Consider the following 22,903-nt stretch of genomic DNA (forward strand, 5'->3'; position numbering starts at 1 on the left):
AAGTAAATGCTAAGGAAGCTTGCACATTTCGTAACCTCTCATGAACAGACTTAAACTGAGTCTTCAATTAATTTGCTGCACTGCATTCTAAGCTTCTAAGGGACTTTCTAGATAGTTCAGGATAGACTTTATTCTTGTATTAGAATGATGTATCAAAACTATTAGTACAATTATGTTATATACATACTCCGTAGATTCTAACATACTGCCTTCATATGACAATGAACATTTTAACATTGAATCTAGTGTTGCCCTACACACATACGGAAATATGTCCAGCGCCTCAGCTTCCTGTGTAGCTTCTTCTAATTTGTCCTGTAAAATTGCAAGTTACAACTGGATATTGTGCATATTCCCAATACGTTTTGTATCTGTCGAGTTTTTTTTTTAAACAAGGACGTCCTTTATCCCGGTAGGAAATCACCGTATCATTTGACAAGCGACACATAATTCGCAATTAACGACACAGTGCCTGATCGGTAGCAGCAATATTAACTGTAGGCAAGCAAAGGCAGGTTATTCTCAGTCCCAGCATAGCATGGATAAATAGCGTTACTTGTGTTCTGTTTTCTATTCCATGTTGTCCATAGGGTTTGGGAAAACTCTGTCACATGCCGGTAGACATATTAAAACCCTATAATATCGTGTAAAATCTTCCTCAAAATAACAAATGGTTGGCAAAGAACACAAAAAGATAAAGTAGGTATAATAGTATTTGTATTGTTGAAAGGGCACTCTATCATAACCATTTGCGTTGCTGTTTCGTTTCAGTTTTTTTATGAGATCTTGTGTGAGCAAATGTAAATAAATAAACTGTTGTCTTGTTTGGTTATCATTTAAGTCACTGTTTCAGACTTGATTTAATAAACCCACATAATTTCAATTAGATATTAAGTGAAAAATTCTCACTTTAGAATTTGGAAAATAATGTGTAAATGGTCCACCAACTCGACCTGAACTGCATCAAAAATGAAATGGTATTTTCACGCACCCGATTCGAGCGCAGGTCTGGTTGCATACATTTGTCATTCTAACATTTGGGAGGTGCAATGTAACTTTATTAATATCATATAACGATCTTACCAGAAATATGTCGGCAACGTCATTCATCATTCATACCCAGACAAAATGTTGAAATGGAATGCAGGGGTAAGCAAGCGTCTGTTTCTTTCCCATTTCCTGCCCTCACTTATCAACAATCCTTCCCCTGAAAAAAAGATATTTTTCTAATAGCTTTGCTACATTTATTCAAAGATGATACAGGTTTTAATATTTATTGTAATGTAAAATAAATTGTCTGAGTCGATATAAAAAGTCAAATATTGTGTAATAGAATTCCAATTAATCCGGCGAGATGTTTTGCATTTTATTTCCTAATATGAACAGCCTTGGTCAATCCGTGTCTGCTATTATTTTGCTAGGTTGCATTCCGAGTTAGCTTCTTACTCATTATTTTACTTAGGACCGGCTTTTAAGTGCCGTGTATAATGGCTGTAAAAAGTTTTCAGGTAGCGGATTATTAAATGAACAACATCCAATACTTTGGAACCTTTATTATGTAGAAGACGCTTGCACTTAAATATCTATGGTGCCATATATCTGCATACGATAACCATATAAATTTTGAGAAATTTGTGGAAATTACTGAGAAAATTAAATAATATTCGCAAAAGGATGATTAAACTTTTCATGATTTTATTTAAAGTTTCTCGAAAATATTATCTTGTTATTGTCAAAGAAGTGCCCACTACTGCATAATGATAACTTGTATATATATAGGTTTAGATCATGCATACATAAGTTCCATTTTAACCGAGCCAAAGGTCTACTTTTCTGTATAGATATAATGATATATAGTAAATATGGTATGTATCAAATAAAAGCTAGTGCAACTTTCCGTGTAAACTAGTCGTGTTTCTAATACTGATCATTATCAACGACAATAATATTTTTTTCCATTCTGACCTAGCCATGGCTCCAACATTCTATAGCCATCTGTAAATCCACGTGCCTTATTTGAAACTTGCTTGTTTAGTTGTTGGAAAGTTTCGGGATGACACACCCCTAAAACAGGAAATGGACCGTTCCACATGCAGTACATCCTGCCACCCCTTTTCATGACGTCCATACCATAATCGTTGTAAGTTAATGAATCCTTCACCTGTAAAATAATCAAACTATTACAATTGTAGTTATACAATTTGTACTGCCGTTACAGCTTGGTGTTCTTCATTAAGAAAACATAACTTATTACCAGAAAAGGTCCGACAAATATCAAAACTATTACGTCAACTTTTAGTGATAGCTGAAAACATATTTGTACTTAGATATCGAGTTATATTACTCGTTACCAATTATTCAGTATTTTCATATCTGTACGTGCCAGTCAAAATAAACTATTTTTAGAAGGCATCTAAAACATAGTATGTAAACAAAAAAGACGATTGACTTACTATGTCTAACATTTAAGAATATATAACAAGGATTATATACCAATAAGAATATTAACACTAAGAAATGACATAAAAAGAAACCCTTCCAAAAATATGTGTTCATCCGCAAATTGTGTAATTTATATCAAGAACTATAATGGGTGTCACCATGTTACTACTTGGACATGATTCCAGATACATGCTGTAGAAGTGCTAAATCGCAACTTTCATGACCAAATACAGATAGACATACAGACAGACAGATATAGCCAGGACGCATGTTCATTGTAAAAATGTAAAAATTATGTACCTCTCCTGCATGTCCTTTGAACCAGTGTGCTTGTTTTTGTGGAATTTTCTTCAGTTTGTGACATAACTCTTTGTACTTCAACAAAACTGTCAAAATTTTCCAAAGAACTACAGAAATTACTCCTGCAAGTATTGTTTTCAACAACACATCCATGATTCTGAAATCTTTCAGCTGACGCTTACTTTTAATAACAGTTCAAATTCGTGAATGTGCATATGCCATATTAAAATGTAGGTTAGGTAGATAACATTACATCTGATTGTGTCTTAAAGGCAAAGAAAATCTCCTATATAAGTGACCCCCCCCCACCCCCCCTAAAAGATAATTGGTTATTTCCAGTGCTATACATTTCACTGATTGAAATGCAGCTTTTTTTCAGATTATACACAAAATTATTTTAATTGATAATATACTAATTTTAATTGCTCATTCTTGTTGAGTAATGTCCTGGCCAATAAAATAATTATTCTTACATCAAGGCAATTCTCACCATTTTAAAAAACTCTCACCTTTATTTAATGAAAAATGAAATAATTATTTAAATATCAAGAAGAGAACTTACAAGAATTTTTTTCCAATAATTAATTATGATCTTTTTATCTAAGAAACAAAATAAAACACAGAAAAATTGAATACTGCTGGATTTTATTAGAAAATAAAGAAGCGCTCAGTTGCATTTTCAATAAATAAAAAAAAATATATGGACCTTCATGATAAAATCCAGCAATAAACAGATATCATTGTTCAAAATACACATGATTTATTTATAGATGAATAATTCATTATTTTTAAAAAGGTGCCTGAATGCATTTTCTTAAAAAATTTTTTTATAAAAAATCAAGCAATAATGAGATATAATTGTTTATAAAGCTTGATTAATTGAAAAATAAATATGCTGTTGTATTTTATCACTTTGTTTGTTTAGTCCCAATTTAATCAGGCTTTCTAAACTCGTTGTAAAAGTGAGAACTGGTTTGCTATAAAGGTGAAAATATCACATGCAATCTATGTACTGCACAGTAGCTATACAGTAGCTTAATATAATAAACAGAAGCAAGTCTATCAATTGTCCAGTCTTGTATATTGGCTCTTACTGCCAATATGCAGACCATAAGCCACATACCTTGCATACCAGAATCAGTGTCTTTAAGGAAGATCTCAGGGCGATCGTAACGATGATCTGAGCAAAATGTTTGTAGTGGGTAAAAATTACCTTAAACTATCTAATACTGTATATATCTAACAGCTAAATAGTATAATTATTACGTGTTAATATGGCGATTCTGAATAGAACAACACATCACGGGCATCAATCAAGAAATGAAATGATTTTTTCGCTGTTTATGCGAAATGAACGACAGAATAGGATCGGCAAATCCATGAATCGCGTTAGAGATTCATGTTTAATTTGCCGATCCTATTCTGTCGTTCATTTCGCATGAACACTGAAAAAATAGTTTCATTTCTTATATTTACATTATATTTCCTTTCCATTTGTAAACTATATAATATTATGAATTGCATATAAGTTGTAGCATTTAGCATTAAAATCAGCTTCCCGGCCATTCTGTTCACCAGACGGAACAACTGCGACGTCATCTAAGGAATGTTCTCCCTGACTATACACGAACGTCGTCAAAACAGCGGTCGGTTATCACTAAGCAGCGATGACGTAACTTTCGCGCCTTTCCTTTTGCTGTTCATACGAAATGAACGTCAAAGTTTCAATGGAAAATAATTGGGCGAATGTAAATATATTGAAATAAATAGGACTGATCTGTTTAATGTTTGTATGAGTTAATTTTACGTAACGCCGACAAAGCTGAGAGAATATTGCAGCTTTCAAGTAGGAGTAAGACTACAGGCTCTCCTTGGTCTAAGCAAATCTATAAAGGACACTTAGTTGATGTTATGGAGTGCATTTCATTTACCTTATTCTATACTTTCCTTCGTTTCGTTTTGTAAATAACAAAATAGTTTCATTTTCGTATATAAAATATAGTTTTTGTTATCACTTTGTACATTTTTTCATGTAAAAGTATGAGGTCATGAATAATACATTCTAAATAATGTTTTGTTAAGACTGGCATTAAAACATAACATGTAACATAAAAACATGGAGCAATTATGACAAATTAAATCTCTGCCAAAGCTTTTAAAGTTTATGTTATTTAAATATTTCCAGTGATAGTGATTGGGGTTCTATATACATGAAACTAAAGACATTAAGATACTGGCTACAAAACTTCTATGTTATGATTATTTTACCATGATTAAGGATTTTGTTTTATTTTTCACGTGTGATCATTTATAGCCCCAAATATTGTAGAAATAGTGCTATTACTTATATGACACTCGAGCTAATGTGTCCGTGGTCCATGATGTTGCACATTTATTTGTCCTTGACCTGTTGCACCATTCTGATACCATTGATAATGAAGAAAATTCAGACAAGCTTTAGTCTATTTGTGGTTGAATTAATGTATGCTTTAGACCTACTTTATATGACACATTGAAAACATAGACGGTGTAGTTATGTTATCACTGTTCAAACAGCAAACGACCTTAAGGTAGAGCTATTTTCCTTATTTTCTTTGCATTTTTTTTTGCTAAAATCACATGACAGATCTATGCTTGACATGTAGGTAGCATTTTCATAATGAAATAACAACATTACAAAATTTTCATGGAAACGTAGATCATACACCACCAGTATAATTTGGGGTCTCATTTTTTAGCTGATTTTGCAGTTTGTGCGTTTGACTGAAATTATTTTTCTTGCATCAAACATGACCCCCACTTTTCTTTTGATTTTTAGTTAGTACTGACAATATTCTTCAAGAAAATGTAGCTTACAGAAATTTAAAATGGGTCCTGATGTGTGCTGCGGTCATTGGAATTAGGTCAATTTTATATAGAATAAAGAACAACAACTATTTAGTGTGTTATAACCTTAAGCATCCAAAATTAAGTAAAATTGAAACAATTGGGGTACTTTTTTTTCGGGGTGCGTACTTTATAAAGGTTAAATATCCCGCTTAGTTTTATTTGGATTTCAGGTCTTACAGGTTACTGGTTACTATGAATACAAGGTGATACCAGTATTATATATTAAATATAAATGTCACTAACAAACCTCTTTCAGTTTTACATGTTGGCATAATAATTACCCTACCCATTTTTTTTTTTCAATGGAAAAAACATATTTAAATGTACTCAAAAATTCTGTTATAATTATTTAGCATTACATTTTGGCATAACTGTTGTTAGAAAGAACTATTAGTAGCAGATATCTTTAAAAAAAAAATGCTCGTACATTCTTAAAATGGATCCTTCTGTCAAACATTAATGTCAATGATATAGTTTGTTTTGTTTTGATTCTAATTTTGTCATGCAAGGAACATCTCCCTATGCACAGCAATGCTAAATGCATGATACAACAGAATATTATTGTAAGAGTAGTAGTTATGTAATTAATAATGAATATATTCTCGATAATATATGGACTGCAGAAAAAATAGGACAGTCTTGTCTTCAAACAAGGCAGGGCCGGAAGTGTTAGTTTAGGGAATACATTTATCTATTTTCATAGAATACAGAATTGAAATATTATGATGTATTTGAATTGATTCAATTCCTGTATTTTTGAAGTTTTGAAGGAAATTGCATCACAATAGGTATCTGTAACATTACCATATTTGTTTAATAAAGAGATCCGTTTTTAGTTTTATAATCATATTGCTTTGAATTTATCAGGGAAGGAAGTGGCTACCTGAAAATAACTGATTTGTCTGTTTCTTACCGAATAAGTCAGGCAAAATTTGTTATACACTTTGGTAGTTCATAGAACAAAATAATGGCTCGTTTGAGTTATTGGTTATGAGACTGTTTTAAAACAATTGTAGAGTTTTACATAGTTTGGTCTCTTAGGGGAAAAACGATAAATGACGTAATATCATCAAAGTCCTGCTCTATCTTTCAAAGTTTCTTCCCCATCAGACTGAAAGATGCAAATATATAGCTTAAAAATCTAGACCATGATAATGTAAATTCATCAACAGCCATCGCCGTTGGCTCTGGACGAAGAGAAATGTAGCGTTCAAGATTTTTATTTAATCTGCTATTGATATTTTAGGAAATGTAACTTGAATCTTAGAAAATGTTTTTCCACAGAGTGACCACTCTAGGTCATCATTAAATGATCTGGGGAGCGCATCAGCTTCCTGATTGATCTCCCCCGGAAGATGTGCAGCGCTTATTGTAACTTTTTTCTCCAAGCACCAAACCCAAATTCGGCGTGCTAATTCATTAAGATCTGGAGTCTTTCCCCCATACTTATTGATGTAGGAGACGCTTGTTGTGTAGTAAATAAAGATCTGCACATAATGTCTTTACAAGCTTTGCATCTGAATGTAATGCTAATTGGCAAGCCATGAGTTCCAGTATATTTAAATCATCATTTGTAGCACAAACATGTTACAGAAATGTATTAGTGATATTACGGATTGGATTGGTACAATTGTATGTTTACCTGCTAGTCTCGCATGGTTTTCCGAAGTAATTGAGAAGAGTGATTAGACTTGTTCGGAAAACAAATGTTCGGAGCACATCTTGTATACCGTTTTGGACAATGATTTTGAAATAATTGAAAAAGACAATTTTCTTAACCAAAGTTACCAAAACCGCTCCGTTTGATCCGAGATCATCCGGTTCCTCAAATATAACGTTACGTTTGAACGCGGTGTAATATCATCACCAAATTAGAGGTCAATGATGTGTATTGACACCCTCGCCCCAGAAAAGTGGATTTATATATGAAAGCAAATATGCGTCATCTCACCAAGGTGGTACAGAGCAAGTCAAAACCTAGGACCCACCTCTCCTGCTTACAGGCTGCTACCTACCGCAAATAGACGACTCCAGGGGGGAAATGTACGCCTCTACAGGGATACAGCCTGAATTCTCAGTCCCCTAACAATGGGCAAACTAAATTTTGAACATGATTATGGGTGAGGATTTGTGTGCAACTAGCAAGTTTTTGCTCCCTAGTGGTGGTTTTGTCACTGACTGTTTCAAGGCGGTGCCCCACGGTGATCATTAATGTGTTTGTGTTGTCCTTGTTGTCTATTTGTTTTGCTTTGTTTATGCTGTATATGATTATGTCTATTGTTTACACACACAGATATATATGTTGCAATGGGGTTTAGACGTTTGTGAGTATCAAAGAATGCAACCAAGTAATTTGCAACTCAGTTCGATTTAATCTGTTAATGAGAGGTAATGAAAAAAACAGCCCACCTCAAGTACCTTGCACCGGCTGAAGCAGAACTCTATTATTAATTAATCCATGATACATCAAATAAATTTGTTAGAAGATTTTGAGTATCATAGAATGCTGTTACGTCAAAGGGTAACAGTTCCTTGTTACAGTAAATAAAAGTAACAGAAAAACAAACCAGCAACTATTAATAATAACAATATTTTATCCATGAAAGTAACAATTCGAATACCTTTAAAAATGTCAAATATCCGTAAAATCCAATCTTATATGTAAAAACAGTCCAAATCCTGTCCAGGTCAAATTTAAATCCAATCAGTATAAATTCCACAATGTTTCACAACTGTTCAAAATTGAATGTAGTATATCCAAAAAATAAATAAATCCCCTCTTCAAAGATAACTTTTTAAATCCACAATGTAAATCCTTCAAATGCTAATATCCAAACTGGTACTATTTTGTTATTAAGAAATACAGAATTGTTTTCAATAAGATCTATAACTCTAAGTTCTGGCCAGGTGTCAGACAACACCCTATTTAATGTATCATGGAAGGTTCCAGAACGTTCATATAACACTAAGAATAAAAAGAACATTCTGGAAAAATCAAGAACAATCCTTTTAAAAAAATAATTGTTTATCAGTATTGTGATAGAATATTCTGCAACATAGTAGAAATATATAGACTATTCAGGATATCTCAAAACTAGGTAAGTAAACAATGAATCACCAATAAAGCAAACCCCATCCAAGGGGAATGACATATACATAACAATGCAACCAAGTAATTTGCGACTCAGTTCGATTTAATCTGTTCAGGAGAGGTAATGCAAAAAGCAGCACACCTCAAGTACCTTGCACCGGCTTAAGCGGAACTCTATTATTAATGAATTCATGATACCAGAGGACCAGAAATAATTGAGTCAAAGTACAGGGAGACATTTTAAAGTCGCGGTATAGCACGTAAAGGCTGATTTTATGATGTGTAGATGAATCTATACGAAAATCCTCAATTAAACATCTTAGAATAGATCCAAGGTCTACACAATATTTCATTTAGACATTTTACCTCTGACTCACGAGCCTTTCCTTTTGTTCCTATATGCTGCAAACTTCAGTGTCATAATGAACGCGATTCAAATAATCGGGAGATCTCTTAAACCATGCATTTCACTTTTCTTAAAGAATGGAAAACGGCTTCCTATTGTGGAAAATATTTGCTTTGAGATTTCGTCTGAAATGACGACTGAATGTTAACTTAAACAAAATCGTATATAAAACCACTGATAAGTCAAAACTAGAAACTGATGTTTGCGTGCATTTGTTTTAGAACATGTGCTAATTTTCTCTTTGATCCAGGACAAAACACAAAGTATTATCTCTGCTTTCATTCATCAATATTAATTATATTATAGTTACCATTCTTCTGCATTTGCAACGATAAACCTTTATGACCTAAATAAACCTAAAGTTTTATTTTGATAACAGCCTATAAAGGACATCACTGACCGTAGCCCCCTATTGGCTTCGACTGTTTATAGACATCACGCCATCATACGAGCTACATTTCTTTCAAAGAACGGAAAGCATGGTTTGTGACGAGACGGTTGAACGTTTGCCGTTACAACAGTCGCCATTAGTTGCAGATTTTGTCTGATATATATAACTATGTACACTCTTGTACACTTTGATTATTGAAAATAAATATGAAAGAAAGAAATGACAATATACATATTAGAGATAAATTCCTTCCCAATTTGTACGAAAATATTGCTGTGTTTAAAGTCCGCATGTTTCATATAAAAATGTAACAGCGATTTATTTATCAATTATACGCAGCGCTTCTGCATAAACGGTAAGGCATTATTTTTATATTTTTATCCTTTAATTATGTTTGATGTTAAAATATATCAGCTGAAGGACTGAAAATGAAATATTTAGCTAAAATAAGGACAAATATGTTTAGATTGTTAATGGTTTTGATAAAGCTAATTCAAGATAAGGTCGAGCAAAAGTTATCCTCATTCTTGAGAACACTGTATAGTCAAGTATATGTCATAACTAAAGGAGACCCTTTGGAAGCATAGAACGCAACCAAACCAAATAATAACATGCTCGGTAACTAGCCGGTTAGACCGAGTTTGTTCGCGGGTAGTTATGAAATGTGCAGTTCCGCTCACACTCGCTTTTGGAACACAGACTCAAACGTAACTCAATAACAGGAACACTTATCACGGTGTATATACATATCGGATGGCTCTCTGTGGAAAATGAGAAAACGGATCCCTCCCTGTTAGCGCACAGGACACTTTGAGGTACACATTGACATCCAACGTTGGCGCTCAGAAGAGGTCAGAAAATCAACTTTTTCGTCCCGAACACAAGTTAATGCATAAAAATATATAAACCACGGGAAGACGTAGCGATCTAGTATTGCTTTTTATCGTTACACTTGCTCGAATGTACATCGTGCCGTGTTTATGAAACTTAAATACGACTTTCCTTGAATATAGCAAATACCTAGTACCTTAGATGTGAAGCCATAGATCCCATCTTATCTGTAAATACACTTTATGTGGTTACTTTCATCATGTTTCCTTAAAAACGCCCTACTTTTTTAATCCACGCGAATCTCTCTCGGTCTGCCTCACAGGATCCCTGTTGACACTCTGCAGCCAACATGGGAACCCACTCGGACAAATTTTCTATCGACACTGGCGCCTTCTCAATTTAACGAAATCGAAAGTAAGGCGTTTTTAAGGAACCGTGCTTATGGACTTTATGGACCAAATGGATCAAAACATATACCTTGGATAAGCTAATGCAGGTAAATAGGCATCATATACAAATTAACAGAACTAAATATCTGATCAAGCAAGCGCATTTAAGGTACATGTTCATTTATGTGGTGTACAAACAACATGTAATATGGTAAGACTTCACAGTTCAAGTGCTGCTCGTTTGTTGCCTACGCCTCAGTATGACGGGTAATCCATTTAGCGACCTCATTATTGTGTCCGGCTGTAGTATGGGCGTGTGGTTCTTCACCGGTAATACCTCAAATCTACAAATATATAGTACGAGTAGTAGTTTATGGAGGAATTCACTTGGTACCAGCAAATGGTTGATACATCTTTGTCTGCACATCAGTATGTTTGTTCTTTTGTTTTTCGGGGTTTTAAAAATGAATGTTAGAGTAGATATCCCGGAAGAACAATACACTCCAAACACAGACATAGAGTCACACCAGCACAAGTTTAGGTAATGTTAAGACTGATAAGATACACATAATTATGTACATTTAATTTACGCGAACTGGCATTATAGTAATGCGTCGGGGACAGGAAGGGTATGGATTGAAAATACCGCACTTCATAAACTTACTTACTTGAGTAAATTTAGCATATTACCTTTTCACAAACTTTGCAACCGTTATCTTTATTTCATTCATGGCAAACACCTGTCCAATGCAATTCCTGTACGAAATAAGGTAAACAAAGAAGAATCAAATGGAACACAAACTTTAACGTTAGCAAACATTGTCCGAGCCGATATTAACGTAATTGAGATGACACAAAATGTTTCTTCTATCTGTATTGACTAGCTGCCACCTGTCAACCAAAGTAATCAACAAATCAATCAATCAAATAGCGCGTTTAAAACAACCTCATCACCATAAAAAAGCTAAATGTGGAAAACGTTAATAATTCAAATAGACCTTGAGAAGAGAGTGAAATAACTTATAACTTTAGTGATATTCTAGTTTTCATCGTCTTCCAGCTGTTGTACACGGTGGGTTTAAGCTGAAGGGTCTACGTTCTCTTAAAGTTTTCTAGTCGATCCAAGACGGTGTCTCAATATGTTCCTTAATGTGTGTTTCTTTCTTTTGTTTCGTTTGTTATTTTGTGTGTGTCTGTCGTTTTCGCATGTAAATACGCTGCTGTTTCATATTGTATTGGGAGGTAGTGTTAGGGTAACATGGGTCTAACAATTAGAGCATTAGATCCTTGTCTTTCCATATTTGAAAACGTTTTAACAGACGTAGATTTCAAGACATCATTCACAGTTTTGGTAGAAATTGATGATTGAAAGGAAATGCACACAGAGTCTTAACTTGATATGGAGTCTGAGCGATGCATACTAATGCTTTGACCACCAACTTTGGTTGAACACCCGCAATTCCCGCTAATATGCCTTACCTCCATAACGTTGTTTTCATTATGGACAATTTTTCAGCAAGAATTCTCTGTTTGAATAAAGCTTTGCACGGAAACACATTGTCGTTTAATCATCAGGGAAAGGTGAAACATTTAGCATGAAAGTATCCTCCGTTTTGAATTTGGCTGGCCTAGGGTCTTGTATTTGCAGATTATGTATTCTCAAAGTAGGATCGAGCAGGCATTTGAGGCCTGGTCATTTGCAACGGAAAATTCAAGACTTCAGATGAAACGGTAAAGAAACTAAATACAGTTTTGTATGTAAGGTGTTTCGTTATGTAACGTTTATAACAAAATCTTTTAGAAAATCCTTTGGAAGTATAGAAACACACCAGCAAAGTAATTGCAAGAACAACTTATTCAAGCTACTAGTAAACTTTGAGACACAACTGACAAACAGTTCGGATTACATCTCTTCAAGTGTACTCATTGCAGAATCGCCTTCTAAAGACCTTCAAAATCTCAAAACAAATTCTTTAAAATAAAAAATGTAGTTTCTAAGATTTCCATCAGAAATTAATGATTAAAAGTATGGCTTTAAACAGTAGCAAGATAAACAATTTTTGCTTCTTAAAAAGTATTCTCAAAACAGTAAACACAACCAGAGGCAGTGACAGCAAAGCGGACAACCACATTTTGGCACAAATTTAAACTGCAGTGGAAAGATATAGCAGATGGAGTGCTTCAGGTACAAGCAACATGATATATTTTAATTATTTATGGGTCTGGGGTTGAATAATGGTAATTAGAATTATATGTAACAAGCTCCTCATAGTTTAATGCATATATAACTGGTCACAAGCAATCATCTGGTTTGACAATACATTTATATAATTTGTTTACTTTAGTAATAAAAATAAGTTGATCGAATTTCAAACAATCTCAAATTTTGACAATGAAATTACAATAAACATCAATCTGACTAAAGTACATCTCCTATTACGCTACGCATAGGATCTGAACACGAGCTATTGATAGCCTCGTTCGGACGACCCTTCGGCTAGCCAATCAAAAGCTAACTTACAACATTCTGCAAGCTTAAAAAAGCCTTGGTTTTTTATATTTACAATTCTTATGTCGACAGATGTCAGATAGCCCAGTCGGTTGGACACTTGCTCTATAAGCGAGGGGTCCTGGGTTCGAGCCCTAGACTAACTGCAAATTCTTCTTACTCTTTGACATTCGAAAAAGTCGTTTGATTGGTTCAAATAAAAATAGATTTGTGAAAATAAAAATAGCATTACTGGAAATCCAAAATACAGAAGACGTATGTGAATGGGTCGTTCTCAGATCTTTGTTTAGAAGATCAAGTACTTAAGTCAGATTGCAACAAACATTATAAAGTTAAGATAGCTATCCGTCTCAAAAGATTTAACATAAGCAATGTAATGAAATGAAATTCTACCTTGACCCAGCAGAAAATGGAATGAATCCATATATCTCTGTTTCATCACGATGCTCAACGTCAAATCTCTCCGGATCGAAATCCTAGGATAAACAATCAAGACAAATTTTAACAGGAATATCAGTTCTGGCAATCTCACGTGCCGCAAATGCACTTAGCAATTTATCTATTTATTTTGTTGGTTTTAACTTCGCACCGATAAATTATATGTCATACGGCGACTTTCCAGGTTTGATGGTTGTGGAAGACCCTAGGTGCCCATCCGTGCATTATTTCATCACGAGCGGGCACTTGGGTAGAACCACCGACCTTCCGTAAGCCAGCTAGATGGCTAACCACTCGGCCATTGAGGCTCCGCATTTAAAAAAGTGCTAAAAGTTCAATTTACACTTGTAATATGTTGGAAAATTAATTCCGATTACCTCTGGATTTTTCCAGACTTGTGGGTTATGGTGTATAGCGTAGATGTTGATATCAACTCTTGGTCCGGGAGGTATTTCAATTCCATCTATTGTTATTGGTTCTGAATGTTTCCTGGCAACTAGAGGTACTGGGCTGTAAAACCTCATAATCTCCTTGATAAACAGTGGCAAATATTCAAACTGGGAGAGACAACTCCTGCAATGCAATACAAATACACCTATTGTAAAGTGTTTGATTCCGTCAACACGATGATAGTAGCAGTGCCGTCCACAATTAAGCAAAATAAATGGTTGCTCTTTCAGAAAAGGCAAAAGTGCAACCAGAAAAGCCACCATTTTAAACGAAGCAATCTATAAAGACCTCCAGCGGAAAAAGAGCACGCACGCATAAATTATGTCGTGGAAGATTTCAGTTGAGATCGATATTTCGGTTGACAAAAACATCAAGCAGTTTTACTTGTGAGTGATATGCTCGGTATCATGTTGTCATCACATAGGTGCAACAGGAAAGAATGCCAGTCCATCACCATACGCCTGTCGCATCAAATACATTTTTATCTGTTGAACAATCTACTTACAGAATTAGCAATGTCAACGTTTGTCGTTTTGACTTATTCAAGGTCAATAACTCCAGAGTAACGTATCCCAATTAATTGGTTATCAGACCTAGATGTCATAGGAATACACATCTTGTATTTAGGTTTAGTTTCAGAACTGTCAATTTTCGCAATTTTGATATATTGAAGGGCCGATACTCTGGAGAGATTATTTTGATCTTGTAAATAAATTCGACCTAGATTTTACAGAGAGGCAAAGATTATATAACTTTGGTAAGGTTTTGAGAAAACATATTAAAGTGTTCAGGAAGACATCGATTATTTCCTAAAACTTAATTCTAAAAATAAAATCCCACACTCACTAAATATAAAATTTAACTTTGATTTTATAGTAATATAGCTTTTTTTATAAATACGATTTACGTCAAAGAGAAAATATTCTAGTTATCAAGCGAACACTGCCAATTTTGGCAGTTTTGACCGATTCAATGGCTTAACTAGATAGTGATTCAAACTATACAGTTCTTATCTTAATCATTTTTTAAACGGGCGTATAAAACACAAAATAAAAAAAAACCACTAAAATACAGAAGTAACAAACAGACAAAAACATAAATGCTGGAGGAACATAGAGTAATTTGCATCTCCTTAAAGTCCTTCAAGTTGAAGCATTTTACAATATCAAAGTTATATTTTTGGAAATATGAGGTTAGTTTGCCAAACTAGGATGCAGCAAATCTTGGATGTAACTTTCACTCACTGTGTAATGCTTGTGTTATCTTCACTCACTTTCTGTACATCCTTGAACACTTTTGCTTGTATGTCCAGGTGCTGTCCTAGTGCATAGATTGACCAGCTGATAGCAGACGCCGTTGTATCGTGACCTTGAAGCAAAAGATTTTTAAATGATTACATTTCCCAATGTGTTTCCATATATTCTGATGCACAGACATACGATTAAAACGCAGGACTATATCCAATAGCCTGGGAAGCACAGAGAATAGGCAAGCAAAATTATAGCAGGTTATGATTGACCGAGTCTTTATATAAGAAATGAAGAAATATTACTTTATATGTATACCACTGAAGTATACAAAAGCGAAGAAAACTCTTTATTCTTTGTGTGGTAAGTACAAGGCATATCACACAGAAATATAACTACTGGATGCTTTTATCAATCAAAATTACAAACACAAACAATATCTTCAACACCAATTAAAATGATTGTCCTAATTCAAGAATTTCATAGTTATTGAAAATAATATTGTAGCAAATAAACTAGATATCATCACAAAAGACCTCTAATTATTTCTTAATACATTTCTACCCTATGCGATTAGTTCATATTGTGCTCAACATACTTTCATTGCAATCAAATTTTGCAATTAGTTTTAATTATTCCAAGCCGTAAAATACCCTTCGCAGTTACTACGAATTATACTCAACATGCATTCATTGCAGTCACTACCCTACGCACACATTATGTTAAACATGCTTTCATTGCACTCAAACTACCATGCGCGTTCGTTTAATCTCGTAATTTATTAACGTTATGCTTAACATGCCTTCATTGCAGTCAAACATTTCAAACAGTAATGTCTAAGCTGGCATGACTGAAGTTCGTTTTTATTATCTTTATTTGCCCCATAATACTGTGGCACAAAAGCATGTCTTACAGGATTAAATCTGTAAGAACTTCCTTAGAAATATTGTACACATACAAGACAAATAACAGAAGACTATATTTACTAAATCTGTTTATGATTGGCAATATTATATTTAAATAAATATATATGTAATAGATATGTGAATATGTATCAAGTCTCTTCTGCTAGATGAATAGCTGAAGCCGATAAAGTCTTGTCAAAAAAGGAAAATGTGTTTAGTGAAGCAACATACACAAACCTTCAAATGTAAACGTATCAACTTCATCCTGTATCTCCTGTCTCGACAAACCCTGTCCCATTTCATCTTTTGCCGTGAGTAATATATCAAGAAAATCAAGGCGTCTTTTTTGTTTAGTTAAATCCGGATGTTCCATCTAAAAACATTCAATCATTAAAGTTTTTCAATAGTAACTTTTATATCAAATTGATGTTTTGTAATAAGATGGAAAAAATCAACTTCCATTGAATAAAGTATGATATATATATCAGTCGCTTTTATACAGAAAAATGGCATAAATCAAATTAAAATAAAATAAGATCTATTTTAAGAATATTTTAAAGCATTGTATTCAAGAAAGCAAAACACATTTAATAGATGAAGCAAAATCGTTAAATGCATGCGAAAATGCTTAAGACTGCCAATAAGGGAAATGAAGTTTCAAAGTCATAAACCTGATGATAATATACCCAGACTTAGTGATTATGAAGATGATACAATTTATTTTACCAGCTGGTTTCTTCTCGATTCTATGAGGCCCCCAGTAAATTTATGTGCCACTTCCACTACGCGTTTGTGTTCTCGTCCGAGTGCAGACAAGTTGAAGGAAAAGTCAAATAAAAGTAATGGTTGTCTGAAAAATATAATATATATGTTATTATTGGAAATATAAATCACTCTGATATTCTGATATATTTCTAGCTTACAGATTAAACTCCGGTGAAGCTGAACATTGTTATGGCAGTTTTAAAGACATTTCAACAGAATTTGAGGTAATACTGTAACATTCTAAGAGGAAGACTACAACTCTCCCTAAAGCCAATAGCCAAACGATCCTCCGTTAGCTACCTGGCACTAGAAAGAGTGTAAAATTGCTATTTCTGCTTTGAAAAGACCCGAATGCAACATACATGCAGAACCCATGTTTGAACTGTTAGGTTTTTAGTAATCATAGTAGAATAAAATTCGGTGAACAATACAGTATCTTTTTAAAGCTTGAATAATTTGGGTTATTGCAACAAATGAGCTAATCGCTAGTATAAAATGTAGAATAACAGATTTGCGCAATAACAAATATGATCGAATAGGTAAGCCTTTCCAAATTTACTTACAACATGCGTTCCCACACAATCGTTGTTAGACGTTGCACAGATTTGATGTATTTGTGTCTGGAAAGAATTATTTGAAATTCATTTAAGATAATGAATATCATAGTAAAATGAATAAGATTTAAAACAGAAACATATCAAATATTACATAAAAACAGACAGGTAAACATAGGTATATACTATTATAGTACATTTCGTTCAGATGAAGGCATATATGTTTAAGTGCTACCTTCATTTCTCTAATTTAAAATGGTAAAAGTTACTTTTCTCAGTTAGTTAGTGTATCAAATTGTTTTTCTACTTCCAATAATCCAGTTGGGATTAATAGCTATGGCGTTTAGCAAGTTGTTGTTGCTGTTTTTTTTTGCAAGTATTTATAATTTCAAAATGTTAGGTAACATCTCAGAGGCATGTGTGTTTTATTTACATATGCCTCTGTTCAATAATCGATAACTTGAAACGAAAACAATAAAATTGTAATAAGTCGGATCAGATGCAACGGTTTGTTTTTTATAGCGGGACAACGTTAAATTTTACAGCGAGACCACGCTGGGTTCTTTAATATTCTAGATTTGGTCAAGCTATAAAATATTTCATCTTACAATTTATATATGGAGGCAGAAAAACAAATTAAATAGAAATAGACTCATATATCAATTCAGATTCAAGCATATGCCAAGGGTATCGTGTAGATATTGCACATTTCATAAGCCCTCAGGAACAGACTCAAAGTGAGTCTTCTATTAATTTGCTTTATTACATTCTAATCTTCCAAGAGACTTTCTAGATAGGTCAGGATAGACTTTATTCTTCTCTTAAAACAATGTATCAAAGTTGTTCGTAAAACTGTGTTATATACATACTCCGTAGATTCTAGCATACTGCCTTCATATGACAATGAACATTTTAGCATTGAATCTAGTGTTGCCCTACACACATACGGAAATATGTCTAGCGACCCAGTTTTCTGTGTAGCTTCTTCTAATTTGTCCTGTAAAATTGTACGTTACAAGTAAATGGTATGCATATTCTCAATATGTTTTGTATCTGTCGAGGTTTAAACATAAAGGTCTAAACAAGGACGTCTTTTAACCAGAGTAGATCACCGTATCATTGACAAGCGGCACGTAATTCGCAATTGGACAATATAGTTTGACGACATGTTGCATGATCGATATCTTTGAGAATGTTGCAGTAAATTAATATCAACTGTAATGCAGGTATTTTCCAGTCCCGGTATAGCGTGGATAAATAACGTCGCTTGCATTCGGTTTTCCATTCCACGTTGTCCATAGAGTTTGGGAAAGAAAACTCTGTCTTATACAGGTAGTCTTATTAGAACCTTATAATATCGTGTAAAAGCTTCCTCAAAATAACAAATGGTCGGCGAAGAACACAAAAAGATATATGAGGTAATAATATTTGTATTGTTTAAAGGTCACAAGAGTGCGTGGTGATTTTCTATCATAACCATTTGCGTTGCTGTTTCGCTTCAGATTTTTATGAGATCTTGTGTGAGCAAATGTAAATGAATAAACTGTTGTCTTGTTTGGTTATCACTTATGTCATGGTTTCAGACTTCATTTATTAAACCCACATAATTTCAATGAAGTGAAAAATTCTCACTTTAGAATTTGGAAAAAATGTGTAAATGGTCCGTTAACTCGACTCGAACTGTATCAAAAATGGTATTTCCACGCACCCGATCCGAGCCCATGTCTGGTTGCATTTTGTCATTTTAACATTTGTGGGGTACAATGTAACTTCATTAATATCATATATCGATCGTACCAGAAATACGTCCGCAACGTCATTCATCACGTCAACATACCCAGACAAAATGTTGAAATGGAATGCAGGGGTAAGTAAGCGTCTGTTTCTTTCCCATTGCTTGCTCTCACTTATCAATAACCCTTCCCCTGAAAAAGGAAAACAAATATATTTCTAATATCTTTACTACATTTATTCAAAGATGACATAGTTTTTAATTTTTATTGTTATGTAAAATAAATCGATATTAATAGTCAAGTATTGTTAATAGATTTCCAATTATCAGGCGGGATGTTACGCATATTATTACCTAATATGAACAGACTTGGTTATAAACAACATCGGATTTTATTGAGCTTATGTTGTGTAGAAGAAGCTTACAATTAAATGTTATAAATATTTAACTGGTTGCGGGTAAGATGGGAATATCCGGCACGCGGGTAACTGTTTAGGCGGTAAAGAGGCTCCTGCCGAGTAACCGCCTAAACAGTTATCCGAGTGCCGGATATTCCAACCTTTACCCGCTGCCAGTGATTGATTCTTTTTCTTGCATGCTTTGTTTTTAAACTTGCAGAAGATATAAAAACAAACGAAGGTTTTTCTTTAAGGCGCTATATTGTTAGTAGAGTATGAATTTACGCATTCATTCATCAATTACAGCACGCGGGTTTTTTAGTTCCAGAAAAGCACGGGAAAATCCTTTCCGGCATACAAGAGTTCATCTTAATGATGCCGTATATCTGCATACGATAATCAAATAACTTTGGAGATTTGTGTCAAAATTACCGAGAAAATCATATAATTTTCGCCAAAAAAATGAGTAAACTTTTCGTGATTTTATTTAAAGTTTTCTCGAAAATATTATCTTATAGTCCATTTTAATCGACCTGGAGGGTCGAGGTTTTGCGACAGTCCACTGCATTGAATATTGTGCAAGATATTTAGTATATTTGACAACCAGATTTCTTATTCTCTGGCCATGTACCTTACACTGTAACCACGTACTGTAGCTCTACCTATTTTGCACGTTTTTTTTTGCGTACATAATTTCCATTATAACGGAGTCAATGCATAATGATAACCTGTAAACTCTCCATTCTTACCTGGTCTTATGTATATATATATATATACAAGAGCCAAAGGTCTACTTTTCTGTATAGATATAATGATATATAGTATAGTACGGTATGTATAAAATAATAGTGCAACTTTCCGTGTTAACTAGTCGTATATCCAGTATTGATCATTATCAATAACGATAAAAAAAATCCATTCTGACCTAGCCACGGCTCAAACATTCTATAGCCATCTGTAAGTCCACGTGCCTTATTTGACACTTGCTTGTTTAGTTGTTGGAAAGTTTCAGGATGACACACCCCTAAAATCGGAAATGGACCATTCCATATGCAGTACATCCTGCCACTCCCTTTCATGACGTCCATAACATAATCGTTGTAAGTTAACGAATCCTTTACCTAAAAAATTATCAAACTGATAAAATGTTATTTACACATTTTTACTGCCTTTAGAGCATAGTATTCTTCATTAAGCGAACAAAACATATTACCAGAAAAGGGCCGACAAATATTACTCAAAAGTTCGGAACTATTACGTCAACTTTTGTGATAACGGAAAAAATATTTGTACTTTACTGGAGATGAAAATCTGACAAGACTTTAACAAACATCGAGTTTTGTTACTCGTTAGTAATTGTTAAGTATTTTCATATCTGTACCAGCCAAAAAGGCTATTTTTTAGAATGCAACTAGTATGCAAACAAAAGAGTTTTTTTCTATGTCTAACATTTAAGAATATACAACAAGAATTTTATACAATAAGAATAATGTTATGATAATTTACCTGTATTTTTATGTCAGACCGACCCTTAGAAATGACTATAAAAAAGAGCCCTCTAAAAATATTTGTTCATCCGCAAATTGTGTTATTTATATCAGCAACAATAGTGGGTATACCAACTTCGTGTTACTTCCTGGGCTACCCCCATTATGGGCATGATTCCAGATATATGCTGTAGAAGTGTTGAATCGCAATTTACACGATCAAATACAGACAGCTAGGATGCCCTGTTCATTGCACTGCTGTGCGTGACGTGTTATGAAGAAATATATATAGTATGTAAATATTATGTACCTCTCCTGCATGCCCTTTGAACCAGTGTGCTTGTTTTTGTGGAATTCTCTTCAGTTTGTGACATAACTCCTTGTACTTCAACAAAACTGTAAAAATTTTCCAAAGTACCACAGAAATTACTCCTGCAAGTATTGTTTTCAACAACACATCCATGATTCTAAAATCTTTCATCTGACGCTTACTCATAAAATAGTTCAGATTCGTGAATATGTATATGCCATATTATTAATAAGATGTCCCAGATTTCGCTAAGATATAACTTTTTACGAGGGGTGTTCAATAAATACCCGGAAAAGTGCTCTCAATTCTTCATGTATCATTAAAAATAAATGAAAATGCTACAAAATGTAGACTAGGGAATACTGAGTTAATATGTCAAAATTAGATTGTCTTTGGATAAATAATAAGTAAATGCGAGTCCCAATGGCAACGTCATGTGACGTCATCCGGCCCAATTTTGTCTCTTTTTCTTTTTTACATGCGCTAAAACATTACTTGCCACTTACCTATTTTTCAAGTTATCTTTTCTTAAATTGGGTGAATATTGATATGAAAAGTAAGCGTTACGCCAATAACGTCAAATTATAAATGTGACATCATTAAAATATTTGGCAGGCATACTGAGTTGGTCATCGCTTGAAAATCAGTGTTGAACGGAGATGTGAGATAACATTTTGTGTTCTGAATCGAAAATCAAGGAAAGAGACAAATGCTATGCTGAAAAAGGTTTAAGGGACAATGCCCTGAAGAAAACAAAATTTTATTAGTGGGACGTGACGTTTAAAAGTGGTCAGGAGAATATTGCTGACGACTTGTGTTACAGACATGAAAAATAACGCTCAGTCACATTTAATAAATTAAAGAACTCCTTGATAGGGCATCAGTTCAGTGTCCAGTTTCTTCAATACAACAGGAACATCATATGAACAGTATTTATGTATTCTTAGGAAGGTGTAAAAATGCATTTAATGGTGATAAACATTGAATCAATGGTAAACACGAGTTGTATTGATTAATTGAGTGTGATATGACAGCATCATAATGACGCTGGGCCGCTTTTGAGGTAATGGCGTTGCCTAGGAGACGACAATAAATATTGTGCATGTTTGAAATCTGAATTAGGTTATTTGCATTCAGTAATGTTTTCATAAAACCGTATATATTTCAAATTTTAGCAATGGACCAGAAATAAAGAAATGAGAGCACTTTTCCGGGTATTTATTGAACACCCCTCGTACCATATAGTGTAGGTCAGGTAAATGACATTACATCTGACTGCGTCTTAACAAAGATATCAGTGCGATCGTAACGATGACCTGTGCAAAATGTTTGTAGAGAATGAAAGTTACTTGAACTATTCAAGATACAT

The 22,903-nt window shown here is 33.9% G+C and overlaps 2 protein-coding genes across 2 annotated transcripts in view; both read right to left on the reverse strand.

Moving 5' to 3' along the window:
* Positions 1-2,967, reverse strand: part of LOC123532048 (cytochrome P450 4A2-like) — a 9,910-nt gene extending 6,943 nt beyond the window's left edge. Inside the window, exons 1-5 of the mRNA XM_053517963.1 lie at positions 2,743-2,967; positions 1,966-2,161; positions 1,120-1,207; positions 910-958; positions 188-315 (exon numbers count right to left, since the gene is read on the reverse strand). Coding sequence (XP_053373938.1) covers positions 188-315; positions 910-958; positions 1,120-1,207; positions 1,966-2,161; positions 2,743-2,895 — 614 coding nt within the window. The 5' untranslated portion in view covers positions 2,896-2,967. The remainder of the gene's footprint in view (positions 1-187; positions 316-909; positions 959-1,119; positions 1,208-1,965; positions 2,162-2,742) is intronic.
* Positions 2,968-8,205: 5,238 nt separating this feature from the next.
* On the reverse strand, positions 8,206-21,784 carry LOC123532045 (cytochrome P450 4A2-like). The gene is made up of 12 exons (XM_045313384.2): positions 21,535-21,784; positions 20,663-20,858; positions 19,405-19,532; positions 18,477-18,604; positions 17,617-17,673; positions 17,015-17,138; positions 16,526-16,661; positions 15,381-15,504; positions 14,064-14,259; positions 13,642-13,724; positions 11,430-11,495; positions 8,206-11,083 (listed from the first exon to the last, which is right to left on the reverse strand). Exons 1-12 carry the CDS (start codon positions 21,718-21,720, stop codon positions 10,966-10,968), a joined length of 1,542 nt encoding a protein of 513 aa, XP_045169319.1. The 5' UTR covers positions 21,721-21,784; the 3' UTR covers positions 8,206-10,965.
* Between the last annotated feature and the right edge of the window lie 1,119 nt (positions 21,785-22,903).

Source organism: Mercenaria mercenaria, chromosome 11, assembly GCF_021730395.1.
Source record: "Mercenaria mercenaria strain notata chromosome 11, MADL_Memer_1, whole genome shotgun sequence".
NCBI lineage: Eukaryota > Metazoa > Mollusca > Bivalvia > Venerida > Veneridae > Mercenaria > Mercenaria mercenaria.

What these genes read in the sequence shown, in the direction of transcription:
- LOC123532045 (XM_045313384.2), bottom strand. Translation starts at nt 21,720, where the DNA reads ATGAGTAAGCGTCAGATGAAAGATTTTAGAATCATGGATGTGTTGTTG. An exon ending in ATTGTGTGGGAACGCATGTT is followed by an intron (nt 17,139 to 17,616) that starts GTAAGTAAATTT and finishes TATATTTTTCAG; the next exon opens with ACAACCATTACTTTTATTTG. An exon ending in AATCGAGAAGAAACCAGCTG is followed by an intron (nt 16,662 to 17,014) that starts GTAAAATAAATT and finishes GAATGTTTTTAG; the next exon opens with ATGGAACATCCGGATTTAAC.